Source organism: Taudactylus pleione, unplaced genomic scaffold (assembly GCF_031769625.1).
Source record: "Taudactylus pleione unplaced genomic scaffold, aTauple2 ptg000192l, whole genome shotgun sequence".
In the NCBI taxonomy this organism is placed as follows: domain Eukaryota; kingdom Metazoa; phylum Chordata; class Amphibia; order Anura; family Myobatrachidae; genus Taudactylus; species Taudactylus pleione.
In genome coordinates, this window is record NW_028284594.1 from 2,823,925 (window position 1) to 2,842,512 (window position 18,588).

Here is an 18,588-nt window from a genome sequence, read left to right on the forward strand (position 1 = left end):
TTGGTGCCATTCATTGTTGTGACCCTGTTTAGTCTTCTTTCTACAGAAAATGGTCGTGGGTGGGGTTGTATTCTGGATCAATTTGGAGTATGGTTTGCATACACAGGGGGCTGGGCTTATTTGTCCGAGTTTTTATAGGGAGACATGTTAAAGAAACAGTGGTGACATAACGGTGAAGCTGGTGTTTCCAAGGAAAGGACCCATACCTATCTGCTACTTAGGATTATGGCGTAACAGCCAGGAAGAGAGCAATATATGAAATAAAAAGTTTCCAGCAGTTCTGTGACCACTGTACTGTGGGCTTGATTCAGACCCGCTTGCTAGATGCGTTCGCACGCACCCAGCGTATGCAAATCCGGCAAAGGCAAGCAATTGCACCACTATGTCTTTGCGTGTGATTGCGGTGTGTATGCAGACACCCACCAGCCTGTGTTAAAAGATGCCCACTTATGCAAGTCATCTCCAGGATGTGTAAGCAACCATCGGCAACATTACTTACCATCGGAAGCGAACGCAGCGCTTGCGGTTGACCATACCCTACCGCATGCACTGAGAGTGAAATTCAACCAAGTGACGTGTACTATGACGCTCCGTATTAATTGTGCATGCCTCTGAAATGGCGTTGAGATGCTCAGACATGTCTGCGTTTGCACCACCACTCCCTCGTTTCCATCGACCAACCCCTATTACCACCCACAAATGGCTTGTCCTGTCACTCAGTCTAGCGAACAAACTTTGCTTAAGGGGCGATTGCTTTGCGATTGCACAGACTGGTTCATGCACGCGCACTGCAATGCGTACGCATGCGCAGATTGCAAACATCGGTTGCGTGCGGTCGCATCCTAGTGAGCGGGTAGGAATCAAGCCCTGTGTTCAAAAAGCAACTTTGTTCTCACAAATTGTTCTGTGATTTGTAGTAAGGTCTCAATATAGCTTTAACAAACATTGGCCCTCATTCAGAGCCGTACGCTCTGAGCAGAGCGCACGCTCTGAATGAGGGCCGGGCTCCATTTTCATGGAGCGTCCTCCTGGACGCTCGTATAGCTGTGGGTCACCACCCACAGGCTATACGAGCGTGCATTGTGATGGTCGCGATGGTCGAGACCATCGCGACCATCGAATTTGCGAGCCGGAGCCTGCGGTTGAGGTTTTCAACCGCAAGCTCCGGAGTGATTTTGGCTCTATCAGAGCCAAAATCACTCCCACTGACATCACTAGTGATGTCAGTGGGCCGGCTTCTGACGGGAGGCGTTCCCGTGGGAACGCCCCCGTCAGGGAGGCACGCCCCCGGCACGCCCACCAAAGGGGGCGTGCTGTCAATCAACATTGACAGCACGCCCCCTTTGATCGGACACAACGAGCGAAGGACTTTCCTTCGCTCGTCGCGTCTGGCGCATGCGCACGACGGAGCTCCCTCCGTCGTGCGCATGCTCAGTCCATAACATCGACCCACTTGCGAGCGGACAGCCGCTCGCGAGTGGGTCTGAATCAGGCCCATTGTTTGCTTAGGTGTCAATAAATCACTTGACAAGTGAGCATAATAACACCAGATCTGGCCATACTGGTCTCTACACCAACTTTGGAGATAGCGTTTGCTTGACTTTAGAGGCTCAACAAATTTGACACTAGTGTATTTCCTGATTTCTATAGTTATATTTAAATATGGGGGGGGGGGGGGGGGATTTAAAAGGCAGTAATTAGGAGCTATAAATTCTAGAAATGGCCTGAACATAAAACCTTTTGAGTAGTAGTTGCCATCTTCATCAAGCTACCAACAGAAATAAGACAACAGCCAAACATTATGGACCGGGATCCAGTCAAGATGCTGGACGTCAGGATACCGACGCCGGAATCTAGACACCCGTCAGAATGCCGATGCCAGCATCCCAAAGGGATCAAGATACCGGCGTAGGCATACTGAAGATAAGTATGCGGGTTAGGCTTAGGGTTAGGCCGTGGATGTGGCGGGTTAGGTTTAGGGACCTACTGGGGTGGGTTAGGGTTAGGCACCGACCGGGGAGGGTTAGGAATAGACTGCGGGGAGGGTGGTTAGGGTTAGACACCACTGGGGGGAGGTTAGGGTTAGGCACCGCCGGGGGAGGGTTAGATTTAGGGAGCTGGAAGGGGGGAGTTAGGTTTAGCACCACCAGGAAGAGGATAGGGTTATGCACCACCGGGGGAGGATTAGGGTTAGGGGGGGAGAGGAGGAGGGTTAGGTGACTTAGTCTACCCCTGTTGAGATCTTCACCATTGGGATGCCGTTGTCTGTCTTCTGACCGTTGGCAACCGGTCCGCCGGTATATCATACCAATTCCTATGGACGGGTGCTACCCTGTGGAGAGATTATATTGGGCCAGTAAAGCCAATATGTGACATTCGCAGCTGGTTTCCATGTTAGAAAGGTGAAGCTTATCTAACTAAACAGGCAGTGACTGACAGCAATGCAGACTTCCTTATACTGTTTGTACTAGTGGATTCAGGGCCAGTTATGCCAAAGTCATTGAAATAGCTGTAGCTTCAAATATGTTACATGTATAAGATCCCATTAGAGACACTGTAATAAAGATGCGATAACTGATGCACACTTTTACTTGCTTTACTACTTCATGTAATTTTCATGAATAATGGGCCTGATTCAGAGCCGGACGCTCTTGAAGGGCGCTCGCTTTGAATCAGGGTGTTTTTTTTTTTTGTTGCGGCCTCCTGGCCGCTCGCTAAGCTGTGGGTGATCACCCACAGCTTTTGCGAGCGGCCTGGTGATGATCGCGACCATCGGGGCTTGCGACGAGACCCTTGTGGTAGGGTCTCATCCGTCGCAAGCCCCAGAGAGCTTCCTGCTCTAACAGAGTAGGAAGCGCTCCACTGACATCACTGGTGATGTCAGTGGTGCCTCCCACAAACAGCAGGCGTTCCTTTGGGAACACCTCCGTTTGTGTAGCCTCCGCCCCCCTCCCCGCCTACAAAACAGGGCGAGCTGTCGATCAACATCGACAGCCGCCCCTTTTGTAGTGAGCCCCGGAGCGAGAGAAATTCTCTCTCGCTCCGGGTCTTGCACATGCGCAGTACCCCACCATCGACCCGCTTGCGAGCGCTATGCGCTCGCGAGCGGGTCTGAATCAGGCCCATTGTCCGAACCCTCACAATGACTGTCTCCACAGTGTGTATGCAATAGGTACTCTTTAATAGAGGCTTTGCCTGATGAAGCCGTTTGCAAAATTACAAGTTACATAAATGTTGTCAATTGGCTACAAACTTTGTTAACTCATGGGAAAAGGCTGAATCTAAATTGTGAGCTGAAGACTTTTCAGAGGTTTTTCCTGGAAGATGCAAAGAGCAGTTCTGTGAAATTAGGACTGAGCTGGATTTAATGGTTCATTTAATTATAATCCTTAATTATTCATATTAGTCCCTGCCACAATGTAGCTGACAGCCTAAACTCTCAGCCACAAGACATAGTAGGGTCCGCTTAATTAAAAAAACAATTAAACCACAAGTATGCTTTTGGACTGTGGGAAAAAAACCAGAGGACCCAGATGTAACCCATGAAGACACAGGAAGAACATACAAAACCAAAGATAGTGTCCTCTGGCTGGAATCAAATGAATGGTCCCCATGCTGTGCTATTCTAACCACTGTGCCACCATGTCATTGTGATGATGCAAACTGCTCATTTGCACCATGGAGTGCAGAGAGTGATTACTCAAATTATACCCTAGCACTGGGTTCTGCTTCGCTGATTAGCTCAACTTCAGTGAAATTGTAAAACTTACTCCGAGAGTCAGCAAGGATGTGTAAGATAATTATATTGTTTTACATCTAGAATGGACCACAAGATTAGCAACATCACAGTTGATATATACAGTAAAAAGGCAACAACACATATATAAAACTTGTGTATCAAGGGGGGTATCCATTAGGCGATTTTAACATATCGTGCAATCGCTTGTAAATCGCACATGCATCGTGCATGTTTTGATCGGAAGCGACCAGCGATGCGCGTTCCCGCTGGTCGCTTCCGACACCCGACATCGCCCGTATATGCTGGTCAACCTGACGATCTCGTCAGGTTCAGCATGTGCGGGGATGGAGGGATGTGCCTGGACTGAACGAGTGAACGTTCAGTCTAGGCACATCACTAGATATACAATCGAGAGCACGACTGGAATGTCGTAATCGTGCTCTCGTTTGTATATCATTAAGTGGATACCCGCCTAACCGGCATAGTGACAAGCTGAACATGTTTAAGAGAAATCTTTTTACACAAATATTTTTTTGTTCCTGTAGGAATATTGTAACACTGATCAGAATTTTGTTTCTAGCGAGTTTATTGTTCCACCCTTGTTTTAGCCTTTGCATGAATCAGGCATAATTCCTACCAGTGCCACCACCAACTCTCACCTCTAACCATAATCTGGGAAACGTATTTTAGGTGAAATATTTGTCAAAATATCTCTTTTCATGTTTTGTCTTTATAAATATGATTATTCTGGAAAAAGTCATTGAATGAAGAACAAATATCCACAATATTATTGGAACTGGTATCTCCTAATATTGTAATACTAATACATAGAGCCGTATTCAATTAGAGCGGATCCGCGATACTTTTCCGCCTCCCAGACTTTTCGCCTACATCGCGTCTTTTGTAGGCGGAAAAGTATCGCGGCCGTGTCGGCTTTACCCCGTATTCAATATGGAAGTACGCGAAAACGGGACCCGGCGAAACTTGAACAGGCGGAAAGTCCTGTCAGATTTGGGGAAATCAGCCTGACACCCCCAAAAAGATGCTCTGACATGGGGGTTCACTATGGTACCCCCCGATTTGGCTTGCTGAAGGTATTTGGTGTTTTTAAACGGGCTTAATAGCTGCTAAATAGCGTTTTTCTATATGTGGTGCAGAATAGTATTCAGGAGTTTTTTTTTCCAGAAAATAAGTTATCACAGCAAATTTGGGGTACTTGAAAATGGGGATCAGCATATTTAAAAGTTGCTAAAGTGAAGTTGAAAAAATCATGAAAAATCCACCTGCCGCAAGCTCCTGCAATGAAAAAAACACCTGGGGCATACTTGGGGACCCCCCCAGGAGTCAAGTTTGCTAGTTTTTATCTTTGTCCCCCAACATTTTTTTTTTCGCCCCCAAATTCAAAATTATTTTTTTGGGGTGTTCTTAAGTGTTTTTGAATTTTTTTTTGACACAGTTTACCTTTGGGGGACTGTCTGAAGGCTGCTCGGGGGTTCCCCAAAACCACAATTCTGCCCTTTTTTCCGCCTGGCATTCATAGGCAAAACTTTTTCGCCTATTACATTGCATTGACTCTCCGCCTTTTTCGCCTATTACCTTGCATTGACCTTCCATCTTTTGGATGGCGTTACCCAAAAGAAGCCTATTAGCTTCTATTCGGAACTCTCTCCAATCCAATCCAATCGGATTCCTCCTAGCACCCCCCCATGCAGCGCTTGCACCACTGACGCATGCGCAGAAAGACTCACGCTTCATAAACCCGGAAGTCCTTCAATCGCAAAGGACAGCTCTTACCAGGAGAACTTTCTTTTGTGATTTTTTTTTTATTCAAGCATATGTTGTTAATAAACACTGCTATGCCTGCGATGAGTGACGGGATGCATTGCATCCCAAATGTAATGCGTCATGCATTCCGCCCTATGTGTGTATAGATGGATGGATAGAGATACATAGATAGATAGATAGATAGATAGATAGATAGATAGATAGATAGATAGATAGATAGATAGATTCTGCACCTTCTACAGAAAACCAGTACCTACAGTAAAACATTATAAAAACTCTATAACACCATTAAAAGTAATTATACTTAGGATAAAGAAAATATTTTGTAGAAAACAATCCTTAAATACAGATCAAAATTAACCCAATTCCAGGCAGCATTGTATTGTGTTGCTGGCAGGGAAGGGGTTAAGCAGTCCTGCTTTGAGGAAACTGGCAGAACTTTAAACAAATTATGAATTAAAGGGGAATTTTCTGTGAGTTTCACTGTAGTAAAACGAACTCAACTGTTTCATTCTTCAACAGTAATTAGTCACCTGCAGTGCACATCCCACCCACATTCATGTGTACTAGCCACTAGGTACTAGCTGCAAATGCCCTTATGGCTGATAACGGTAATTCAGGGAAGGGGCAGGGGCACTCGCAGTAACTACACTCATCTCAGACATATTTCTATTCAAATCCTAGATACATATCTGGTTTCATTGATGCAACCTTAGCTCCATGCAGAATAAATGGCTAAAGTCATTTTCTTTATTTCTGCCATACTGAATGTAAAACACAAAACAAAACTAGGAGCCGTAATAGAAAAGAATTGCTTTACCTTGGGTTTATTAAAGGAGTAAGCCTTGTTGTCCATTCTGCAAGTTGTTTTTTTCCCTTTGTGCCGTGTGCTGGATGACAGATAATACTGTCAGGTTCTCCCCAGCCCCTCCCCTACACTGTCCGGCCCTCTGTAGCCACTGTAGGCACGCCCCTATTGCTGAGCCTATTGCACAGCTCATCCAGGGGAGAGATAAGATAGTAGCAGCTCACCATATGATCCATGTATGCAGGAGACCTGAATGGGTAAATGTGTGGGCTCAGCAGTATTTATGGTGGGTAATTAGACTCTCACCTTAGCTGATTATTAATAATGTTCTACAGATTGGGTTTACAAGGTGTAGCTCAACATAACTGCGTTAAAAGCCTACAGATAAGAGGTATAAATAATATCCCCAGCCTGTCACTGACCTCTAGGCAGTTTTACTGCTGAAAACACAGAATATTGCACCTGGCCACGATCTATGGTATGTTTGTAGTTCTACAATCAGAGAGCCACGGGTTCCTATATTGTGACAACTTTGATACACGTTTCATGTCTATGCTTGTGTATCTATTCCTAGATACAGCTACAGTTGAGGGATATGTATGTGAGAGAAATATATGAAATATTAAATAGATACATATGACACATATAAACTACATATTCTGTAGTCTGAGCATTATGTACTGTTAAGCTGGGTACACACTACACAATGGTCTACTCAGCCGACCGGATATAACGGTACATTGCGCCATTCATACACACTGCACAATGTGCTGTTCGACGGCTTGATGTATTGTTCCATGCAGCATGGCGTCGTTCTTTGCATTGTCCCATCACAGCAGATGGACAATGCGATGAACGACCCTCAGGCACGCACAATCGGGCGTACACGCTATGCGATCCACATGATATATTCTGATCCGCGTCTGAACGATATATTGTGCAATGGTTTGCATAGTGTGTACCCAACTTTAGGCAATATTACATTGGCAATATGGTAATAATACATGCATTTCTAATGAATTATAGTATAATCTGGTCCAAACACTGTAGATATATTGAACATATGTCAACCTATTATACATTGTTAATTACAGGCACCAGGAGCTACAAATCCTGTTTATATTTAAAAATGCAAAAACACAGACAAAAGGGATATGTTTAAAGTTAAACTGGGCACACTATATACAGTATTTCTTCAGGGTCCATAGGGCTACATAAGGGAGACAATGGGGGGTGTAGGTGGGACTTGGAGGACCAGACACCAACAGCAAAGCTTTTCAATCCCAGGATGCTCCGGTCCTTCCCCCTATACCCTGCCCACAGCCTGAGGGCAACTCAGTTTCGTTGGTGTTCGGCAGGAGCTGGATCACCGTTCTAACAGGGGGCTGCAATTAAGCAGCCCAAGCTTATTTTTATGATTTTATTTTATTTTCATTTATTCTACTAATGAGCAGCAGCACAAGACCGTCCTTGGGACGTCTGCACTGCTGCTCAATCACCCCTCCGCGGCGCATTGACACCAGCCCTCGGCTAGGTATTCTCCGCGGGGCTCTGAGGGGGACCTAGCTAGCGAGGTTCCCCGGACCCCACACTACAGCCGGGAATCAAGGGGACATGTAAGGCTGATCCCTGCTCACGGGGACCCGCGTGTATACGCAGTCTTACCTCTGGTCTTAGGAGACAGACCGGAGGTGCTGATGTGGAGACCGTTTCGTCCCGCACTACACTAGACCACTAGGGCATTACTAGCACTGGCACAGGGCGTATGTAAGGCCAGGGGACCTGGTGGTTCAAGTCAGCATAGGGAAGAAATCGCTCTCCCTGCAGCCCCTCCCTCAGCTGTGGTGCCATTCCACTGTGGCCTTGCTGCTCCTCCCTCACCCTCCGCCCCCTCTGAGACTCACGGCAGCCATTTTCTGCATTCAGGTCTCTGGGAATGCTGGGTCCAATCTCCCTGTATACCTCTCCCAAGGGCCAGGTTATATAGCGCTATAGCCTTCCAGCCACTGCGGTCTGTGTAGTTGATTTTAGTGCCCACTGCAGTTATATTATATATTCTGCACTTGTATGTAACTTATGGTAGCGCTGCTGTCTGTTTTCTTTTTCCTATGACTGTCAGCTTATACCTTTCTATTTCTTCTGCTATAACCCTGGCATACTAAGGTATAAGGGGTTCATTGTACCTCACATCTCTATATATTTGTGCGGGCTACCACATACTATATTACTATATATCTCTGTTGTGCACTACACTGTGCCATATTACACATACATCTGGGTTGCTCACTGCACAGATGTATGTGTCAGATTGTGTGTTACATTATTCTTGCAGCTATGTCTGGCAGAGGCAAGAATGATAAGCAGCCTGTTACTCCCACTCTGGTGTCTTGTAAGTCCTGCTCAGCAGGCTTCTCTACAGAGGACCTCTTTCAGGATGGTATTTGGGCATCGTGTTATACTACCCTGGGCCTATCAGCCCCGGTGTCCTCTACTCAAGAACCACCCTGGATTACTTTTTCACAGGTGCTGGCAAAAAATGTTCACCATCTAATGGTCCCTGTGGTAGCTCCCCCTATGGGATGGCCACAGCAGATAATCACTGCAAATGCTTTGCCTCCCCCATGGGTAGACATACTTTCTACCTCAATGCAGAGTCTGGTGGATACCTCTACAGATTTTCAGCAAATGCTGCAAAAAGAGAGACCCTTACCTAGTAAACCTACTAAGCGTGCTGTTTTATCTTCCCAGTCCACCCAGCTATCAGATTCTGATGTATCATCTGGGGAGGCAGAAGATGCCGACCTCTCTCACTCTGACTCCCCCTCAGGAGATGAGGAACCCCCCTCTAAATTGAACATACCTGCACTTGTGAGAGTTGTAAAATCTATTCTTCAAATAGAAGAGATAGAACCTGCTCCTAAGGCAAAACAGCCATCAGTTAAACGACAAAAGGTAATTTTACCAGAATTTTCTCACTCTGATCAGCTATCTGATCATATGAGTGAGGCGTGGAATATGCCCAGTAAAATATTTCAGCTACCTAAGCATTAAAGTTCCTTTTACCCTCTTCCCGCTACTGATTGCACTAAATGGGTAGTTCCCCCAGCAGTGGATTCCCACGTGACACATCTGGTCAAAAATTCTACCTTACCTATCCATACTGCAACCTCCTTGAAGGTTGCAGTATGGTTGTTGGCCATCTCTCCAGAAATTCTTCACCGCTATCTACAGATAACCATTGCCTTTCTACAAATGCACGGTTGGCTGATCAACTGTAAAAAGTCTTCCTTGACACCTTATCAAAGAATGGTACATCTGGGAGCCCTCCTGGACTCTCAGGTTCAGAGAATTTTCCTAACAAAATCTCGGTATTACAGCAATGGGTGCGCAGACTACTACACAGTCGCTGAGTGTCAATTCACTCTGCAATGCAGACCCTGTGATCCCCACCTTTGACATGGTGGAGTTTGCTCAGTTTCACTCCAGGCCCTACAACACCTGATCCTCTCCAGGTGGAATGGGCTGCCTCATCTGCTCAGTTCCCAGATGATGAGCCTCTCCCTGAAGGTTTGCCTGCTCCTGGCCTGGTGGCAACAGACATCCTACTTGAACAAGGGACGCCCCTTTTGGATCAGGACTGAGTACGCCTAACCATGGATGCAAGACTCCACGGGTGGGGCACGGTGACCGGCCAGTACTTCTTCCAGGGCCACTGGACTTTACCCGAGGTGGTCTTACCAATCAATGTCCTAGAACTCCGAGCCATCTACAGAGCTCTCACTCTAGCTCAGGATATCCTTCAGAGCAGCCCAGTACAAGTACAGTCTGACAACGCCATGGCAGTGGCCTACCTCAATCACAAAAGAGGCAATTAAAGTTGGGCAGCAATGGCAGAAGTGTCCTGCATTCTTACATCGACCGAACACCATCTCCCAGCCATCTCTGTAGTGTTCATTCCAGGAATTCTAAATTGGAAAGCGGATTTCCTAAGCCATCGCTACGTGTGTGCAGGGGACTGGGCTCTACATCCAGAAGTCTTTTAGCTTCTGGTGGGCAAATGAGGTCTACCAGATGTGGATCTCATGGCCTCAAGACACAACCACAAACTTCCAGTGTATGGAGCCAGGACAAGGGACCCCAATGTGTCCTTTGTGGACACATTATTTGTGAGGTGGACCTTCCATTTGGCGTACCTCTTCCCTCCAATATCCCTTCTTCCTCGACTTCTTCGGAAGTTCAAACAGGAAGGAGGCACAGTCCTGTTGGTAGCTCCGGTTTGGCCCAGATGCCATTGGTACTCCGCCCTTCAAAGTCTCTCCATAGACGTTCCAATCTCTATGACCAGACCTGTTGTCTCGGGGTCCCTGTCTACATCTGGACCTGGCCTGCCTATCTTAACGGCTTGGCTCTTGAGACATCCCTCCTAAAGTCTAAGGGTTATTCTAGCTCTGTGGTCCAGATCATGATCAGATCTCATAAATGGCCAGGATTTATTCCCGAGTATGACATAGATATTTCCAGTGGTGTGCCCCTAGAAACTATGACCCTCAAGTTTTTAAGGTTTCTAGAATGCTTGCCTTTCTTTAGGCTGGATTGAATCTTGGACACCTAGCATCTCTGAAAGTGCATGTCTCTGCTCTGTCCATCTAGTTCCGGCGCAGAATTGCTCCTATACTGGATGTTCATACCCTCCTACACATACGCGCATGCAGGGGGGTTTCCGACTACCTAGAAACCCCCCCTGGCTGCCGCTCCATCGTTCCCCGGTTGAATTAATTTTTTTTTCTAAAGAGAAGGAGCAGCCGGGCCCGGAGTTCAGCTGACTTACCACTGGAAGGGGCTGGGCTGCTGGCTGAACTTAGGGGGAGCTGCAGTGGCAGCGCACAGCTCCTCCCTGGCAGTTCCGATGGGGCACTGTGAGAGGTGGCTGAGAAGCTGAGCTGCCGCCGGGTGCTGACTATTCCCGGCACTCTCTCCTGGAGCCGCAGGTGAAGGGGGGGAGTGGGTGCCAGGGGGTAGGGGCTGCCGGCAGGGGGGTTTTCTATATTAAATGATGCAGTAGTTGTTTGCATTTTTTCATGTTTGTAAGTGAAAGGAGTGTGTGTTTGTGTAGTCTGTGTCAGTGTGTGTGTGTGTAGTCTTTGAGAGTGTCTATCAGTGTGTCTGTGTCAGTGTGTGTGTCTGTATGTGTGTGTGTAGTCTGTGTCAGTGTGTGTATAGTCTTTGTGAGTGCCCTATCAGTGTGTCTGTGTTGGTGTGTGTAGTTTTTGTGAGCGTGTCTGTCAGTGTGTGTGTAATGCTGAACAGTCCATCAAATATTTATATTTGAAACAACAAGTGCTGCTGCTTGTTTAGATCTGGTTTTATATCAAATCGGCACTGTTGGACATTAGTAAGATTGTGGGAGTGCCAGGCTATTGGTATATATATATATATATATATATATATATATATATATATATATATCTGTCTGTGGATTTTTTAATGGCTCTATTCGGAAATTGGAAACCCCCCTTTCAAAATCCTGCGTTTGCCACTGCTACAGGCTGTTCTACTTATACAACCTCCTGTGGCTCCATTGGATTTACAGAATAAGGAGAAAGAGACAGTACTATCCTTTGTGGGGAACTAATCGAACACATGAAAACAATAAATTTTAATATATGATAAAACTTAACTTTTAATGAAATATATCAAAGATTAAAAGAAAGAGCTTACATATATTACAATAGAACAACAACACACAAACAATGGCACAAATCAGTGGTATATCGTTAAGAAGAATTTTTTGGTCACATAGTTGTTGAAATAATACGTATATGGTTCAGACTCATCAGATGTATACTTTAAATAACCACAGATTTATGCATGCGATAAAAATCATATTGAATCCAAACAGGAACAGTTTGCAAACTTTATATAGTCAGTCAAGTTGTATGCAAAAATCAATTTCTTTAGAAATAATGCAATACTATCCCCTGACAAAAATATATAGGATACATTTATATCAAATTCCAAAGGAAAAAAATACTTAATGAAAATAAGCAGCAGTCGGGGTGGCCATTTTAATTCGGCGTAATATCCCTTTTGTCCATATTAAAAGTGTGATAGACCCAGAGGGTCGATTCCTTATAGTGATCGGTACCCTCCGTACTGAGATTTTTACCTTGGTGTCAGTGTATGCTCCTAATCAAGACCAGCCCCAATTCTTTGATTCTCTGTTTCAGCGTATTAGCAGAGAGGCACAGGGCCATATTATTTTGAGTGGAAATTTCAATACCATTATTGATCCCCTGTTAGATAGATCTAACCGAACTGCAAACTCCTCCCGGATGTCTCTTCCTAGAGCTTCTCATACTCTCCTGGCTTCCCTTAAACATTATGGCCTTTGTGATTCCTGGCGTCTTAAACATCCCCATGCCAAGGACTATACTCATTTTTCAGCCCCACATCAGCATTATTCCAGGATCGATATGATCCATATTTCCTCCTCTATTACCTCTCTGGTTACGGAAACCGGTATTTCCCCCTTTACTTGGACAGACCATGTGGGTGTCTATATTCTTTTAGATGTACATCGTTCTCCTAGTAGGAAGCATAATTGGCGCCTTGATGACTCCCTCTTACAGCATCCCCCCGCTCTGCTAGAAATAAAATTGGCAGTGACCCGTTATTTTGAGGAGAATACCTCTCCTGATATTATCTCTAGTATTCTCTGGGAAGCCCATAAGGCTACTATACGGGGTTTTCTCATTTCTAAAACCTCAGCAGTTAGGAAAGCGGCTGTGCAGGAAATTCATTCCCTTGAGTCACAAATTTCCGTACTGTTGATTCAACATAAGACGTCTCCTAGCTCCTCCGTGATAACCCAAATAGAGAATCTACGAGGTCAGCTTAATGTCCTTCTGTCTCGTCACGCAGTGCTTATCTTGCAAAAACTTTGTCAACGCTTTTATGATAAAGCTGACAAAATCGTTATTAGCCAATAAATTGCATCGCATACAAGCATTAGGTGCGATAGACAAATTATACTCTCTGTCTTCTGGTTCTCTTACCTATGATCCTGAAGTTATGGCTGAGGAGTTTCGGACCTTTTATAGTTCCCTTTATAATTTATCAGATTCTTCCCTTCCCACTTCTGCTGGAGCCGAGGTGGTGCGTTCATATTTGTCCTCCACCCCCCTACCTAGTCTCTCAGAATCCCAACTAACCACTCTCAATGACCGTATTTCAGATGAAGAGACAATAGCTGCTAATAGATCAATGCGTTCTTCTGCCGTCCCAGGCCCCGATGGGCTTACAGCCCAATACTATAAGTTGTTTACAAAGGAACTTGCTCCACATCTCACATCTTTATTTAATTATATCTTGGAGGGCGCTTCTTTTGCTCCTGATACGACTCGGGCTGATATTGTAGTGATCCCTAAACCTGATCATGATCCTTCTCACTGTATTAACTATAGACCGATTTAATTATTAAACGTCGACCTGAAAATTTATGCCAAAATCTCGGTTAGCTCCTTTGCTTTCTTATTTGATACATCCAGATCAGGTGGGGTTTATACCTGGACGTCAGGTATTGGACAACACTAGACGGGCCATTGATCTAATACATTCTATTCATAAAAGGAAACTTCCCTCCCTGATTTTAGCTCTAGACGCGGAGAAGGCATTAGACCGTGTTTCCTGGCCCTTTATATTCGCTGTCCTAGACAAAATGGGCTTCTCAGGCAAATTTTTAGATGGCGTTTTGGCAGTCTACCGTTCCCCCACGGCACGGGTTTCGGTTAATGGTGTTTACTCCTCTAGTTTTGGGACCACGAATGGTACTCGGCAGGGTTGTCCCCTCTCTCCCTTAATATTTGCTCTTATTATGGAACCTCTGGCGGCAAGGATCCATTAGAATAGAGCTATCTCGGGAATATCCACAGGCCCCTCTGAAAATAAAATTGCATTATATGCCGACGATGTTTTAGTTTCTCTCACTCCAGCCCAATCCCTAAATTCTCTCCTAGAGGAAATAAATTCATATTCTCAACACTTGGGTTATAAAATTAATGTTACCAAGACTGAAGTTCTTGATTTCTATATCCCAGTTACCCTAAAACAAACCATAGAGGCCATGCTCCCTTGTACCTGGCATAAAAAAAAGATCAAATATCTCGGTGTTTTCCTAACTCATCACTATCATCAGCAAAGTTTGCTCGCCTTCTAGTTGTATTAAGTCTGATTTGCATGACTGGTCCAATTATCTTATCTCTTGGATAGGCAGAATACATTATTATACATGTTAAGATGAGCGTTCTCCCTCGGCTCTTGTATCTATTTCAGACCCTTTCCGATTTACATTCCTCCCTATGTGTTCAAATTCCTTCAGTATCAAACTTTACATTTCATATGGAACCGGAAACGCCCGTGGATCAGACTAAAGCTGCTTCAGCGTCCCTCCAGGGGAGGAGGTTTGGGCATTCCTGTTTTATAAAAATAATATTATGCTGCGTAGCTCTCTCATTGTGCTCAGTGGTGTAACTTTAATGCAAGGAAGGTCTGGGTTGCTATCGAAGCCAAGGAGCTGGGACTGACCACTGTATCTTCCCTGTTATGGCTATCTAGGATTCATCACCCCCGGATAGTTTCTTCTCACCCTGTAATTTCCCGTGCTTTAGCAATTTGGGATTTACTCAATAGACATTTTAAGTTAGCTCCAGGTCCGTCCCCTTTGATACCATTACTTTACAACCCCATTTTCCCTCCAGGTTTATACAAATCATCCCTTACTGCCTGGTAATAGGGTAATATCTACTATGTAAACGATATCACTACAGATACTACTTTTCCACAATTTTCTGAAATCCGGGATAGAATAGCAATTCCATCCAAAGAATGTTTTTGTTTCTTACAAATTAGACACTTCCACTTTAAAATTAGTTCGATCCTGATTAGCAGACCTTTGACTTCTTTTGAGTCTATTTGTTGGGGACAACCTCCACTAGGGGTCTTATTTCTACTATTTATTCCTTATTAAGGGAGGAAGTAAGTCCCAATCGGGACTCTCATGAATTGGCGTGGGAACGAGATTTGGGGCACTCTATAGATGCTAAGGATTGGACGGAAATATGGGACAATTCCGCCGCCAGTTCTATTTGCGTCAAAAGTAAGGAAAATAATTACAAATTGCTATATTGTTGGTATTATGTGCCATCGCGGCTTCAAGTAATGTTTCCCGATGCTTCGGATAGATGCTGAAGGGGCTGTGGTGGCGAGGGCCCTTTTTTGCATATTTGGTGTCCCATACTAGCCAGTTTTTGGCAGGAGGTTGTCGATCTCCTCTCGTGCTTCTTTGAGACCACGGTTCCCTCTGATCCTCAGCATTTTCTACTTCCCTTATATTTGCTCTCCTTATCCCGATATCAGAACAAATTATTCCGACACATAGTCTCAGCTATGACCTGCCAAATTGTAGCGGATTGGAAAAACCCAGATCCTACTCCTATGCAGGCAATAATATCACGTATCTGGTATGTCTACAAGATGACCGCTTTATTACGCAATACTTCAAAATCATTTGATAAAACATGGTCCCCTTGGCTGACATACCAAAACATTTCCTCTCCATTCAACATTTTTTTTTTTACCACACTTAGATTGAAAGAGTGTTTTCATTCTTAGAGTCCACCCACCTTATTTTCCCCTGTTATTCGTATGGGTATTTCTCTCTTTTTCCACTCTTTTACTCTTTGACGGTTTGCCACACCGTTGCCACGAGATATTTTTCTTGCTTCTATATCTTTTTTTTCTTATACTGACAAAATTAATCACTATCTTATTGTTCTGAAATGTTACAGTCCTTATCTTAAAAGCATATTTTGTTCTGTAATTTATTTTTGACTGTTTGACTGTATTTTTTATTTTCTCAATAAAAAGAGTTTATTAAAAAAAGAAAATAAGCAGCAGTCACCACGGCAGTACCAAACATAAATAGCAGCTCATCAATTCCCATGGTCTCCAAAAAAGATGATTGTCATCTTCATAGTGCAATATATCATGTATGTAACTCTAGGAACAATTTTAGTATACAACACAATTAAGACAGTATATGATATAGAGCAACCATAATCCTGTATAAAATAATAAACTGATCAATGTGATTCAGTACTGGGTTAAAAAATGAGACTCCGTACCAAGGGCCTGATTCAGACCCGGTCACAAGCACTGAGCGCTCGCAACTGGGTTGATGTTTTCCCATTGGGCATGCTCACGACTGAGCCAGCTCCGTCGTGCGCATGCACGAGACCCGGCTAGCGACGGGTACTCCATTGCTCCGGGTCTCGCACCAAAGGGGGTGAGCTGTTGATGGTGAGTGACAGCTCACCCCGTTTGGTGGGCGGGCCGGGGGGGTGGCTGGCCAAACGAAGGCGTTCCCACAAGGGTCTCGTCGCAAGCCCGATGGTCGCGATGGTCTTGACCATTGCGACCATCAACCTGGCCACTCGCTATAGCTGTGGGTGGTTACCCACAGCCGCTCCAATAAATTACGCCCTAATTCAGAGCGAGCGCTCTTTCAGAGCGTCCGTCTCTGAATCAGGCCCACAGGCAATAATGAAAATATGTAATTATCAAATAAGAGCTTGTTACCTATAGCATATAATCTGTATACAATTAGCACTGAGATAAGTGTATACAAATCCTTTGGTAGTCAGTAGTGTGAATCATGCTTTGTTATACAATTGAGCCTCCATTTGGACAGAGATCAGTATGATCAGATCCATATTAATTGGATTAAGAAGTAAAATGCCCCTATTCACCTTGCACAGACATGTGGCTGCTGCATATTATGTGCAGATGCAGTGAATAATATGTGAGCAGACTTGCTGAGAGTACATAGGGGTGTAGAAGAAAGTAAATTATATCTGCTTTTCAGCGATCCTTCCAGCGTCTGTTGTTACACAGTATTGCAAGCAGACAATCTGTAGTCCCAGGCTGAATGAGAGTATCAGAATGCAAGCTGTACGAAAGTGGGGGGAGGGAAAAAAAAGAGGACACTGGGCTGGGGTGCTGCTGCTCGAAGTATGTGTGCCTGTGTTACACAGTGAACTTAGGGTGAGCGGTCTCTGCTCAGGTCCCTAACCCCTGAAAGGAGAAAAAATATATACAAGGGCGTTTCTAGAGAGGAGGGGGCCCGTGTGCAGTCTCCGACACGGGCCCCCTCCTCTCTACTCGGCAGCGCACTGAGCTGTGCGCGACCAGCGCCAGAGTTATAGACTGTGGGCACTAGAGTGTGCCCAGAGTCTATAGTGTATGCACAGGTCACCGGTAAAATGGTCGCGGTGGCCATTTTACCTTTACTGCGCATGCGCAAACGACGGGAAAATGGCCGCCGTGGCCATTTTCCAGTCGTTTTACAGTGCCAGACCCCCGCGCTGACGTGGGACTTCGAAGAAGTAAGTAATAGTATGGGTGCAGGGTGTGCGGTGCGGAGCCCCCCTGGACCCAGGGGCCTGTGTTCCCCGGCACCCATTATAGATACGCCCCTGAATATATAACAGAACACTGTGGACCTCATTCAGAGCCGCTCACAAAAAGCGAGCGCTCGCTCTGAATGAGGGCGGCCACTTTTTTTTTTTTTTAGCCGGCCTCCTGGCCGCTCCCTAAGCTGTGGGTGACCACCCACAGCTTTTGCGAGCGGCCAGGTGATAGTCGCGATGGTTAGGCTTGCGACAAGACCCTTGTGGTAGGGTCTCGTCTGCCGCAAGCCCCAGTGAGCTTCCTGCTCTAATAGAGCAGGAAGCTCACTACTGACATCACGAGTAATGTCAGTAGGGATGCCCAGAAACGGCAGGCATTCATTCAGGAACGCCTCCGTTTGTTCAGACACTCCCCCCCTCCCCGCCTACAAAACGGGGCGAGCTGTTGATCAACATCGACAGCTGCCCCGTTTGTAGTGAGCCCCGCAGCGAGTGAATTTCTCACTCGCTACGGGGCTTGCGCACGGCGTGTGCACAGTGCCCCACCATCGACCCGCTTACGAGCGGGTCTAAATGAGGGCCTGTGTGTGGTTCTCTCTCCTAGGGCTGCCTGTTGCTGGTGCAGTGCAGGCTAGACACAGGGAGTAAGAAAACAACTGTACCTGTAGAAAGGGAAAAGGTACCTTAGCTGCTGCTATGTGCCGGGTGACTGACTGCAGCCAGATATATTTTTTCTCCTTTCAGGGGAGCCAACTGTTCCCGATTGGATTTAATATGATTTTTATCACACG

The 18,588-nt window shown here is 45.5% G+C and overlaps 1 protein-coding gene across 1 annotated transcript in view; it reads right to left on the reverse strand.

Annotated features, from left to right (window-relative positions):
- The window catches only part of ADA (adenosine deaminase), a 125,817-nt gene extending 119,418 nt beyond the window's left edge, over positions 1-6,399 (reverse strand). Inside the window, exon 1 of the mRNA XM_088476741.1 lies at positions 6,345-6,399. Within this exon, the coding sequence (XP_088332867.1) occupies positions 6,345-6,380 (36 nt within the window). The 5' untranslated portion in view covers positions 6,381-6,399. The remainder of the gene's footprint in view (positions 1-6,344) is intronic.
- Positions 6,400-18,588: the final 12,189 nt, after the last annotated feature.